Source organism: Mesoplodon densirostris, chromosome 17 (assembly GCF_025265405.1).
Source record: "Mesoplodon densirostris isolate mMesDen1 chromosome 17, mMesDen1 primary haplotype, whole genome shotgun sequence".
NCBI lineage: Eukaryota > Metazoa > Chordata > Mammalia > Artiodactyla > Ziphiidae > Mesoplodon > Mesoplodon densirostris.
Window position 1 is genome coordinate 4,062,712 of NC_082677.1, and position 12,916 is coordinate 4,075,627.

General features: G+C 37.3%; 1 protein-coding gene across 3 annotated transcripts in view; it reads left to right on the plus strand.

Annotated features, from left to right (window-relative positions):
* CDK8 (cyclin dependent kinase 8) overlaps positions 1 to 12,916 on the plus strand; it is a 102,219-nt gene that overhangs the window by 49,055 nt on the left and 40,248 nt on the right. For all 3 annotated transcript variants that reach the window (XM_060079740.1, XM_060079738.1, XM_060079739.1), the window contains exon 3: positions 9,430 to 9,540. In XM_060079740.1, coding sequence (XP_059935723.1) covers positions 9,430 to 9,540 — 111 coding nt within the window. The remainder of the gene's footprint in view (positions 1 to 9,429; positions 9,541 to 12,916) is intronic.

The following is a 12,916-nucleotide window of genomic DNA, read 5'->3' on the forward strand; positions in this document are numbered from 1 at the left end:
GCTTAGAAAGACATACTTTTCCATTTTTTAAGGTTTTTAAAAAATTTCTCCCAACAATGTTTATAGTTTTTTAGTGTGGAGGCTTTACACGCTTGTTAAATTCATTCCTAAGGATTTTATGTTTTCTGACATTATTATACATGGGATTATTTTTTAAATTTTGTTTTCCACTTGTTTGCTTCTGTATTTGCTTCTGTATTCAGAATTGATTTTAAAAAAATATTTTATATTATATAAATTATATTTCTAAATTCACTGGTAGGTTTGGTGATGTCTTTGGGATTTCCTACATAAGTAATTATGTCATCTATGAATAGGAATAGCTTTACTTCTTTCTCTCTTTATGCTTTTGATTTTTTTCTTTTGCGTTGGCTAGAGCCTCTCAGAAGATGTTGAATGGTGGTGAGAGCAGGCATCTTACTTGTTCCGAGTCTTGGGGGAAAGTGTTTTCAGTGTTTCACCATCAAGTTAAATGCTAGCTATAAGTTTTTTATAGATACCATCAGACAGGCTTAGGAAGTTCCCTTCTATTTTTTTGTAAATGGTAATGAATTTTATCAAATGCTTTTTTTCTACATGTCCTGAAATGACTATATAGTTCTTCTCTTATTCTGTTATATTGGTAGACTACATTGATTAATTTTCTAACATTTATCCAGTTTTGCAGCTTTGAAATAATCCCTGCTTTGTTATATATCAGTTGATTTGATTTACTAATGTGTTGCTGAGGAGCTGTAGGTCTTTTGAAGAATGTTAGCCTATGATTATTGTTCTTGTAATGTTTTTGTCTTTGGTATCGAAGTTGTGCTGTCCTCACAGAACAAGTTAGGCAGCCTTTCTTCATCCTTTGCATTCTGACAGAGTTTCTGTATGAATGGCAGTTATTCTTCCTTGAATGTTGGACAGAATTCACCGACCAATATTATTTCCTTAATAGATATAGAGCTCTTCACATTTAATATTTGGTCTTGTGTATGATAAGTCCTATTTTTTATGTAATATTTTCATTTTGTTTGTTACTGAATTTATTGGCACAAAGTTGATAATAATATTCTTATTATCTTTTCACAAATGTGGCTTCTATAGTGGCGTCCCTATTTCATTGTGGACTTGGTAATTTGTGTTCTCTGTCTGTATCATTGATTTTTGCTCTTATCTTTATTATTTCTTCTATTTACTTTTGGCCTGCATTTCTTTTTTATCTTCTTCTTCCTTTTTTAAATATTTATTTATTTATTTAGACTGCACCAGGTCTTAGTGGCGGCACGTGGGATCTTCGCTGTGGCATGTTTAGCTGCGTCATGCAGACTCTTAGTTGCGACATGTGGACTTCATAGTTGTGGCATGCGTACTTCTCAGATGCGGCATGCAGACTCTTAGTTGTGGCATGAATGTGGGATCTAGTTCCCTGACCAGGGATCGAACCCAGGCCCCCTGCATTGGGAGCGTGGATTCTTACCCACTGGACCACCAGGGAAGTCCCTCTTTTTTATCTTCTTAAGGTGGACCATTAGGTCATTGTTTTTTTTTTTAAACAGTTCTTTTCTAATATAAGCAATTAAAACTATAAATTTGCTTCCAAGTAGTGTTTTACTTGCATTCCACAAATTTTGTCACATTGTATTATTATTATCATTTAGTACAAAATAATTTCCATTTTCTTTGTGATTTTTTTTCTTTTATTCATGGATTAGTTAGAAATATATTGTTTAATTTTTAAATATGTGAGGCTTTCCAGATAATTTATTGTTGTCAACTACTAATTTTTTCCTGTTGCGGTCAGAGAAGAGAGACTATATTTTAGCAATATATACTGAAATATTTATAGGTGAAATCATATGTCTGAGATTTACTTCAAAATAATTCAGGGTGGGGTGGGAGGAGTGGATATGAATATCGATAAAATGAGATAGGCTGTGAGTGGATGATGATACATGGGGGTTGTTCTATTTTACTATTCTATTTACTTCTGAAAATTTTTCTGTAATAAAAATTCAGAAGGAGGGCTTCCCTGATGGCGCAATGATTGAGAGTCCGCCTGCCGATGCAGGGGACGTGGGTTCGTGCCCCGGTCCGGGAAGATCCCACATGCCGTGGAGCGGCTGGGCCCGTGAGCCATGGCCGCTGAGCCTGCGCGTCCAGAGCCTGTGCTCCGCAACGGGAGAGGCCACAACAGTGAGAGGCCCGCATACCGCCAAAAAAAAAAAAAAAAATCAAAAGGAAAAAGGATCCCATCTGTCTGACAAGTCTGCTCAGACCTTGCATTTATTATGGAAGTCCATTGTCTGAGAAGTCCAGTTTCTCCAACACTCACCTCCATTATTCTCTTACGATCTACACCCAGTTTGTTCCTTTCATAGCATTTATTATAAATTATAATTATAAGGAGTTTCTTTTTATTTTTTGTTAACTTATTTTCTGTTTGTGGTCCCTAACTCTGCCTGACTGGAATGCATTTCTTCACCAGTGTGTGCTAGTTCTCACACATAGTCTTTTGTTTAGTAAATAATTGTAAAAGGGAGGGAAGAAGGAAAGAACTCTGAGAATTTCTACTGAAGCGAAGAGCATTGCATGTCTTCATCCTCACGGTATTCTAAGTGGCTTGCTGTGTATTTCCAGAGCTTCCTGTGAGTCATGATCCCTTTAGCTTAGTGGTGTTCAGACTTCTTCAGTGGACTATCAATGGACCAAGGGGCCGCCTTGTAGTTCAGCTACTGTTAAAGCTTACATCTGCTTTAACCTAGGCTCCTCAGGTTTTTTAAATTTTTCTTTAATTAATTTGCAGGAATTCAATTGAAGAAAAGTTTCCACAGCTTAAAAAAAAACAAATAATTTTGGAATAATTTTACTGATGCTTTTATAGTAATTTCAACTCAACTGTCATACTTAGGGTGTACATTTAGAATTTATTATTTTTGCTATATTGTAAAATTTTAATATTAGAAATCAATGTTATTTTGAGAATATTAGAGGTTTTCTTACCTATTTCTCACTCACCATGTAAGTGGTATTTATTGACAAGATAGTTTTAAATGCTATTTGTTTTTTATTTATTTGTACTTTTAGAGTTCAGATTAAGTGTGATATTGTTTGGCATAGTTAGAATGAATTAAGTTTATGACGAATGATGTTTTAAAACATTTGTATTTTTAGCAGTGATCTTAGTACTCAGGAAATTATAAGATTTTATTCCCAGTAGAATTAGGAAAACTTAGGTGGTTTCTGTGATGAAACCATTGTATAAGTTTATTTAAACCTTTTTCCATTAAACATTTTTGGACATAAAATTTTCAAAAAGGCAAAAACATCTTATACAGTGCTAAGAATAGCATCTGCACGCCATGGGCTCTGTGTGGGGTGGTGAAGTCCATCAGGTGTGAAAACTGCTTACCACCCCCAGTGCCTGAGCACCTGCCTCACGGGGTTCCATGGAGCACTTAAGACCCACCCCAGGTTACCTGAGCTCTCATTCTGGCTTTACCACTTAACTGGCTTGTAGGACCCAAAGCAGGTGACGTAATTTCCCCGTGTTGTAGTTTCCTCTTTGTAAAATGAGAATAATAGTTGTCTCATAGGGTTTTAGTGCGTGAGGAGCGTAGGTCACTTCTGGGACACAGTAAACTCTGGGTGCACGTTAGTTCCTCAGTCAATTGCAGTTATCACTGCTGCAGCCACAGCACGCGAACTGCCTGCTCACTGGAACGTGTCTGCTGCCAGAGGACTTCAGCGGACGGTCTCGGCACATTTTATATCCCGGGACCTAGTGCAGCATCTGCCGCAGGGCCTGGCATGTGGCAGGCATTAGCTCTGCTAAATGTAGCCCAGCTTCCTGGTCTTTTGGAAGTGCTTCAGTGTAAATATTTACTTAGAGGCATTTCCCCACTGAGACTCTCAGCTCCATCTCCAGTCCCGCAGTGACCCATCTCCCAGCATAGCGTGTTGTACTTCTCAGTAGTAATAGCTATTTACTGTACTAGTTTGCCAAGGCTGCCATAACAAAATACTGCAGACTGGGTGGCTTAAACAACAGGAACTTATTTTCTTACTGGTGGAGGCTATTGATCCAAGATCAGGGCACCTGCAGACTTGTTTCCTGTGAGGCGTTTCTCCTTGGTTTGCAAGTGGCCACCCTCTTGTGGCCTCTTCATGTGGTCATCTCTCTGTGAGTCTAATCTCCTTTTCTTGTAAACTCACCATTCAGATTGGATTAGGGCTCATCCTACTGACCTGTTTTTAACTTAATTGCCTCTTTAAAGGCCTTATCTCCAAATAGAATCATTCTGAAGTTCTGGGGGTTAGGGCTTCAACACAAGAATTTTGGGAGGACAGTCCATAACACTTACCATTACTTACTACCATAGCAATAGTGCTTACTATTAAAATCATTGCTCTCAAAGACTTAATATTTGACTAATCAGATTTTTAAAAAATAAAAGTGGATTGATTTTTTGATGAAAGCATTGATCTTAGTCCACAGTTTAGAAGCCAAAGGGTGTGTTGTATGATGCCCTTTACTTGGTGTATTTTCTTTTTTTCTTTTTTTAAAATATTTATTTATTTATTTATTTTTGCTGTGTTGGGTCTTCGTTTCTGTGCGAGGGCTTTCTCTAGTTGTGGCAAGCGGGGGCCACTCTTCATCACGGTGCGCGGGCCTCTCACTGTCACGGCCTCTCTTGTTGCAGAGCACAGGCTCCAGATGCGCAGGCTCAGTAGTTGTGGCTCACGGGCCCAGTTGCTCCGGGGCATGTGGGATCTTCCCAGACCAGGGCTCGAACTCGTGTCCCCTGCATTGGCAGGCAGATTCTCAAAGTTGGTGTATTTTCTTTATTCGTGAACTCAGTTATTCATGTCTTTACCAGGTATTTAATGAGCACGTACCAGGCAGTGTGCTAGACACTAGCAGTGCAGTGCTGAGCTAGACACAGTGCCTACCATTGTCCAGTTCATAACCTAGTATATATTTAAAATATCTGTGTCTCTGGATGATAAGGAGAATTACTCCCCCTGGGTGTTAGGTCTTGGGATATGTTGTTGTTAGACTAAATTACTGGCTTTGTATTTTAGAAATTAATTAATTAATTTTAAAAGCATTTGAATCCTGATTCTAACCACTACCTAGGAATGTGACCTTGAGCAAATTAGTTAATCCCCTTACACCATCATTTCCTCTTTGTAAAGTAAGAGCAGTATAAATATTTCATAGGGTAATTCATGATTAAGTGAGATAGTGCATGTCATGTGCTTAGCCCCATACTTGGCACCTAGGAAGAGCTTAATAAAATGGTTGCTGCTGTTTCCTTTTTAATACAAGAGCTAAACCTCATCTTGGAGGTGAGATGGAGGTGACATCTAAGAATAGCTTTATATGTAGGTTTCTAATCATTGGAGAGAGCTTTTGCCACAGCTTTGGAGTTTGTTTGTTATAATTTCTACCCTGCTGATTTCCAGAAAGGATTTGAAATAGCTGCCCAGCTGAGAAGTGTGTTCCAGTTGTGAGGTAATGGAGAAAACCCTGACCCAGAACTGGCATGCACTTAGGGCTAGGTCCACTCTTCCAGCCAGCTGGCTGATCTTGGGCGACCCTGAAGTCCAGGCTTTCCCGTATCAGATTCTTTGCCTTGTCTATTAATTAGCAAATGGTCAGTTTCAGATACTGACCTTAAGTCTCTGAGAATTCATGTATATCTCTGGAGTTTCATAAGTTTTAAATTATCTTCTAAAAGCAGAAATATATGACTTGAATTTAATCTTGCTCCTGAATAAAATAATCATCCCTTTCCAGAGAATAATCATTAATATAAGTGACTTAATATGTAGTCCATTCATAGTCTTTCCTTTGCTGAATTCATTTCAGAGCCCCTAATATATTGTTAACATTACATTTACCTTGATACTTGTTTTGGTGAAAAGTGTTCTTAGAAAAGGTACTGAAGTCCTAAGTTCTAAAACCTTGACTTTCTCACATGTCTGTCATGTATTTGGAACACATTTGCAAGGCACTAAGTTATTTCTAACTGATAGAGACAGAATATCAGGCTTCATGAGAAGTTTTTTCTTGTCATTGTTGCTGTTGTATTTGTTTTTGCATGGTGGGATGGGAATGCTTTTTTTGGTTTTTTTTTTTTTTGGAATGCTTTTTAACTTACGGATCATTAGGGCCACTTGGGTTATTAAATGGAGATAAAATAAGGATATAAAAGATTTTAAATAGAAGAATGTCTTTCTAGGAGATGAGAAAGGTTAATAAACCCATGCAAATGTGTTCTACTTGCAAGTTTCTGTCTATATAAGCTCTTTATTATTTTGTGAAAAGTTAACAAAATTTTGTTCAGCTTTCCTTTGTAATTTACAGAAAAAATAGGTACTGTATCTCACAGAGTTACAGATCTTAGTTCTTATCTGATATTTGGTGGCGATGAATGTTGTATTTTCTATTGTTGCTGTTACAGTTGTCCCTTCGCATCCATGGATTCAACCAACCATGAATAGGAAATATTGGGGGGGGTGGATTTCCAGAACGTTCCAAAAAGCAAAATTTGAATTTACCATGCTCCAGCAACTATTTACATAGCATTTACATTGTAAGAGATATTATAAGTGTAAAAGGGAAAAAAACAAAAAAGAAAAAGAAAGAGATATTATAAGTAATCTGAAGATGATTTAAAGTTTAGGGGCTTCCCTGGTGGCGCAGTGGTTGAGAGTCCGCCTGCCGATGCAGGGGACACGGGTTCGTGCCCCGATCCCGGAAGATCCCACGTGCCGCGGAGCGGATGGGCCCGCGAGCCATGGCCGCGGAGCCTGTGTGTCCGGAGCCTGTGCTCCGCAACGGGAGAGGCCACGGCAGTGAGAGGCCCGCGTACAGCAAAAAAAAAAAAAAAAAAAAAAATAGGCGGAGAAGGCTTCCCTGGTGGCACAGTGGTTAAGAATCCACCTGCCAGTGCAAGGGACACGGTCTGAGCCCTGGTCTGGGAAGATCCCACACGCCATGTGCAACTAAGCCTGTGAGCCACAACTACTGAGCCTACACTCTAGAGCCCACATATTAGATATTAGGCAGAAGATTTGAATAGACATTTCTCGAAAGAAGATATACTTGTAAGCACATGAAAAGATGCTTACCATTAGTCATTAGGGAATTGCATATCAAAAGCACAGCAGGATACCACATCATACCTATTAGGATGTGACTATTACAAAAAGAAAATTTTTAAAGGTAAATAAAAGTTGGTGAGGGTGTGGAGAAATTGGAATTCTCATGCATTGCCGATGGGAATGTAAATGGTAGAACTGCTGTGAAAACCAGTTTGGTGGTTCCTCGAAAAGTTAAACATAGAATTATCATATGATATAGCAATTCCACTCCTAGGTATTTACCCAGAGAATTGAAAGCAGGGACTCGGGTACCTGTACACCAATGTTCATAGCAGCATTATTCACAGTAGCCAAAACGGGGAAACAACCAGTGCCCATTAGCTGATGAATGAATAAACAAAATGTGGTGTATAAATGGAATGGAATGTATTGGGTTGGCCTAAAAGTTTGTTCAGTTTTCCCGTAAGACAGCTCTAGTAACAGTGAGTTGTCTTTAACTTCATTAGAAACAATTTTGTCAGATTGTATTGTGATAGCTGTCGTATCAGTGTGCATTTTTTAAAAAACATCAAAATTGGTGAGTTTTTGTGTAGCCATTTTAATATTGAAGATGGAAGAAAAAAGCAACATTTTTGGCACATTATGCTTTATCATTTCAAGAAAGGTAAAAACGCAACTGAAACGAAGAAAAGATTTGTGCAGTGTATGGAGAAGGTTCTGTGACTGATCAAACATGTCAAATGTGGTTTGCGAAGTTTTGTGCTGGAGGTTTCTTACTGGACAGTGCTTCACGGTCGGGTAGACCAGTTAAAGTTGATAGCGGCCAAATCGAGACATTAGTTGAGAACAGTCAACATTACAGCATTTGGGAGATAGCTGACATACTCAAAATATCCAAATCAAGCGTTGAAAATCATTTGCACCAGCTTGGTTGTGTGAATCGCTTTGATGTTTGGGTCCTGCATAAGTTAAAGAGAATAAAACCTTCTTGAAGGTATTTCTGCATGCAATTCTCTACCCACATGTAACAAAAATGTTCCATTTTTCAAACAAATGGTGACGGGTGATTAAAAGTGGATACTGTACAATAATGTGGAATGGAAGAGATTGTGGGGCAAGCAAAATGAACCACCACCAACCACACCAAAGGCTGGTCTTCATCCAAAGAAGGTTGTGTATATGGTGGGATTGCAAAGGAGTCCTCTGTTATGAGTTCCTTCTGGAAAACCCAATGATTAATTCCAACAAGTACTGCTCCTAGTTAGACCAACTGAAAGCAGCACTTGACGAAAAGTGTCCAGAATTAGTCAACAGAAAATGCATGATCTTCCATCACGATAACGTGAGACCACGTGTTTCTTTGATGACCAGGCAAAAACTGTTACAGCTTAGCTGGGAAGTTCTGATTCATCCGCTGTATTCACCAGACATTACGCCTTCGGATTTCCATTTATTTTGGTCTTTACAAAATTCTCTTAATGGAAAAAATTTCCATTCCTTGGAAGACTGTAAAAGGCACCTGGAATAGTTCTTTGCTCAAAAAGATAAAAAGTTTTGGGAAGATGGAATTATGAAGTTGCCTGAAAAATGGCAGAAGTACTAGAGCAAAACGGTGAATACGTTGTTCAGTAAAGTTCTTGGTGAAAATGAAAAATGTGTCTTTAATTTTTACTTAAAAACCAAAGGAACTTTTTGGCCAACCCAATATTTGGCCATTAAAAAGCTATGAAATTTTGATGCATGCTACAACATGGATAAACCTTAAAGACGTTATGCTAAGTGAAATAAACCAGACACAAAAGGACAAATACTGTATGATTCGACTTATATAAGGTACCTAGAATAGGCAAATTCATAGAGACAGAAAGTAGAATAGAGGTTACCAGGGGCTGAAGGGGAGAGGAAAGTGGGGAGTTATTGTAATTTAATGGGTACCGAGTTTCTGTTTAGGATAATGAAACAGTTCTAAAATGGATAGTGGTGATGGTTGCACAACATAGTGAGTGTACTTATGCTTCTGAATTGAAAATGGTTAAAATGGTAATTTTTTTATTATGTATATATTTTACCATAATAAAAACATTAAAACAAAACAAAAAAAGAAACCAACTAAACAATAGCAACCATACAGACAGATTTACGCAGATATCTTTTCAGTATCTTTTCTCCACTGATTTTTACTCATTTGTATGGGTATCTCAAAATTGTATAGGTACTTATTAGAATTTTAGGATTGATTGCCATTAAGTTTGTATTGCCTTTGAATTACAAATGGTATGGGGTTTTTAATGCTATTTTTATGGCAGAGATTTTTAATGAATCTCCTTTGTTTTGCAGTTACTTCGAGAGCTTAAGCATCCAAATGTCATCTCTCTTCAGAAGGTGTTTCTGTCTCATGCTGATAGGAAAGTATGGCTGCTGTTTGACTACGCTGAGCATGACCTCTGGGTAAGGTGAATGGTTGGTGGACGTGGAGCCATGGTTTCAGTTGGGGATTAAGAGGGACTGACTGAAAACAATTTTGGGAGCTCATCTTCGTATGAGATTTACATTTTGTTTGTTTGTTTGTTTGTTTTTGCGGTACGCGGGCCTCTCACTGTCGTGGCCTCTCCCGCTGCGGAGCACAGGCTCTGGATGCGCAGGCCCAGCGGCCATGGCTCACGGGCCCAGCCGCTCTGCGGCACGTGGGATCTTCCCAGACCGGGGCACAAACCCGTGTCCCCCGCATCGGCAGGCGGACTCTCAACCACTGCGCCACCAGGGAAGCCCGAGATTTACATTTTTAAAATAAAAGTAACTTCCTAGAATGTGGTTGAGGAGTTACCAATGCTAGAGTATTGCTTTGTATTTTTACTTTTGGTCATATCAGTTTGACCTTTGTAACGTACTACAGAAAACAAACAACTCTTCAATATTGTTTCCTAGCTTTAGATTTTTGATAAAATAGAAAAATTAACAGTAATAACTATTTTCTTATAAAATTTAAAAGCAGCATCTTTCCTTTTATTCTGTAATGTAAAGAAATGTAAGATGAGAAGGTGATAGGGAAATGAATATGTTATGTTTGAAGGACTAGATTGAGATCTAATGGGCCTGTCTGTCATTTATCATGTGACTGTCATTTGTCATGTGACCTTAGACAAATCTCTTAATGGCTCTGAAGCTATAGTTTCCCCCATCTGTAAAATATAATACTTCTACTGCTCTTTTTTACAGGATTTTCTTGGAGAACAATTTTATATTCAAAAAGCCTTGTAAACTAAGTGTTCTATACAAGTACAGTAGAAAACTTGTTAATCATTTATTGGATATCATTCACAATTGATATTCAGTATTCTAATGTATTTCTTATTTCATTGGCAGAAATTCAATATTGTATACACTTGAATTTGGCATACTCTTATATAGGAAGAATTCTTCGTAGAAGAGAGGTCTAACTACAAAATGAGATTGTCATGGAAATAGAGTCTGTTGTGGCTTTTATTTTGTTGTGGCTTTTATTTTATGATAAGAATATTTTTAGGTCACCAGACCCAATTAAACAGTTGATTCTCAAAGTCAAGTAATTATATTTATTGGTTTAGCTAATATAATGAAAATATGATTCTGTATTGATAAACATTATTATAAGCTAAGAATTTAAATTTATCCTGTCTAAATAGGTAAAATACAAACAGCTGACTCAGTATCTTGCATTTACTTAGCAGATTATTTTTAAAATAGGATTTACAGAAGCCTTAAGTAACTATAAAATTTACTCCTTTATTAAATATAACAGCTACATTTTTTTTAAAAAAACCTGAAAGGCCATCTTGGGGATAAGATTAATGATATACATAGATGAAAATCTATAATAGGATAGCCCAAATAATTTTGAAACATACAAAACTTATATCCTGATCAGTCTTGGGTGAAGAACATGTTAACACAGATTTCCGTTTAGGAAACAAAACAAGTAAACAAAACCCAGTATTATGTCAAGTTAATTCATTAGCAACTACTTCAGTACTGTGAGATATATTTTTCTGATATTTACTAAGTAATAAGGTCTTTAAATATTTCACTGTGTTTTGCATCCTATCTATTTACTAAATTAGCATGGCTGTGCATTTATTGAGCTAAATAAAAGAGAAAACATATGCAAGGGATTATAGTATCCTGGCTCAATCTCAAAATCTTCAAAATAATTTATTCTTTCATTCAGCTGTAGTTCGTAAATGCAAATACAAAATTTTGAAATAAAACTAGCACAAATCCTAGTAAAACTGTTTAAAAGTAAATTCACCTTCTGGAAATAGTTTTAAACTCTTTTGCTAATTTCCAGAAGTATCCTCATTTACATAATTTTAACTTTAACAGACTTCAGAAACTGAAACTTATTTTGGTGTCATATGCTTTCAGATTTATAAAAAAATATTTTCATACTGTTTGTAGATTCCTGTTTTCCATGACTAAATTTGGTTTGATTCAAATTATTTTTGTAAGTTATCTGGAAAGAACTGTTTTCAAACAGAAAATAGACACATGAAATTTTCTCTCTGTTTTATGAAACTATTGTCCAAGGTTCATACTGGTTGTAAATATTTTTTTCTTTTTTTGTTGGCTTCTGTTCTTTTAAAAGAGATCTAATCTAATCAAATTAGGATTCTGTTAATAAAAATTCATTAAATCAGGGTGGCCAATATTGAATTGAACATTCATCATACTGAAATCCAACATAAAATCAAATTATATAATCCAAATTTATGAGAAAATTTCCAGGCTGGTTTATAAACGTGATTTGTAATAAAACATAGTTGAGCATAGGAGATAGCATTGTATTCACAGTGGTTTCTCACAAACTGGTATGTAATATTTAATTTTATATGTAGGTATAATTATGCTTTCACAAATTATACTGCATGTAATGTTGTGCATATAGTCACCATTGGCTTTATCATCATCTTATTAAATACTCATTTAAGCCAAATAAGTACTTTTAATGCTCATTTTAATAAAAACCAGATGGTGATTCAATTTTATTAAAACCTATTCTTTATCCATTTTATTTTCTTATTTTAATTTGAATATTGAAATGAATTAGATGGGGTAAGGCAGCAGAGGGTTAGAAAACAGTTGCAGTGGGGCTTCCCTGGTGGTGCAGTGGTTGAGAGTCCGCCTGCCGATGCAGGGGACGCGGGTTCGTGCCCTGGTCTGGGAGGATCCCGCGTGCCGCGGAGCGGCTGGGCCCGTGAGCCATGGCCGTTGAGCCTGCGCGTCCGGAGCCTGTGCTCCGCAACGGGAGAGGCCACGACAGTGAGAGGCCCACATACCGAAAAAAAAAAAAAAAAAAGAAAAAAAAAAAGAAAACAGTTGCAGTAAAAAGAGTCATTTAAAAAAATCACTTAGGGGCCTCCCTGGTGGCGCAGTGGTTAAGAGTCCGCCTGCCGATGCAGGGGATACGGGTTCGTGCCCCGGTCTGGGAGGATCCCATATGCCGCGGAGCGGCTGGGCCCGTGAGCCATGGCCGCTGGGCCTGCGCATCCGGAGCCTGTGCTCCGCAACGGGAGAGGCCACAACGGTGAGAGGCCCGCATACCGCAAAAAGAAAAAAAAAAAAAAAAAAAAATCACTTAGGTGTTGGTGAAATCTTATGGTATACATATTGCATATTTGTTATATTGCACTGGAATAAAAATGAAGGTAAAAAATTCTCCCACTATAGTTTTTTGTAGTTATAAAATATTGGTAAAAAATATGTAATACCCTAATGAAAATATAACTAAAGAAGCGGTATATGGCATCAGTTGATTATCTTACCTCCCTAAATATTTGTTCCTTTCATT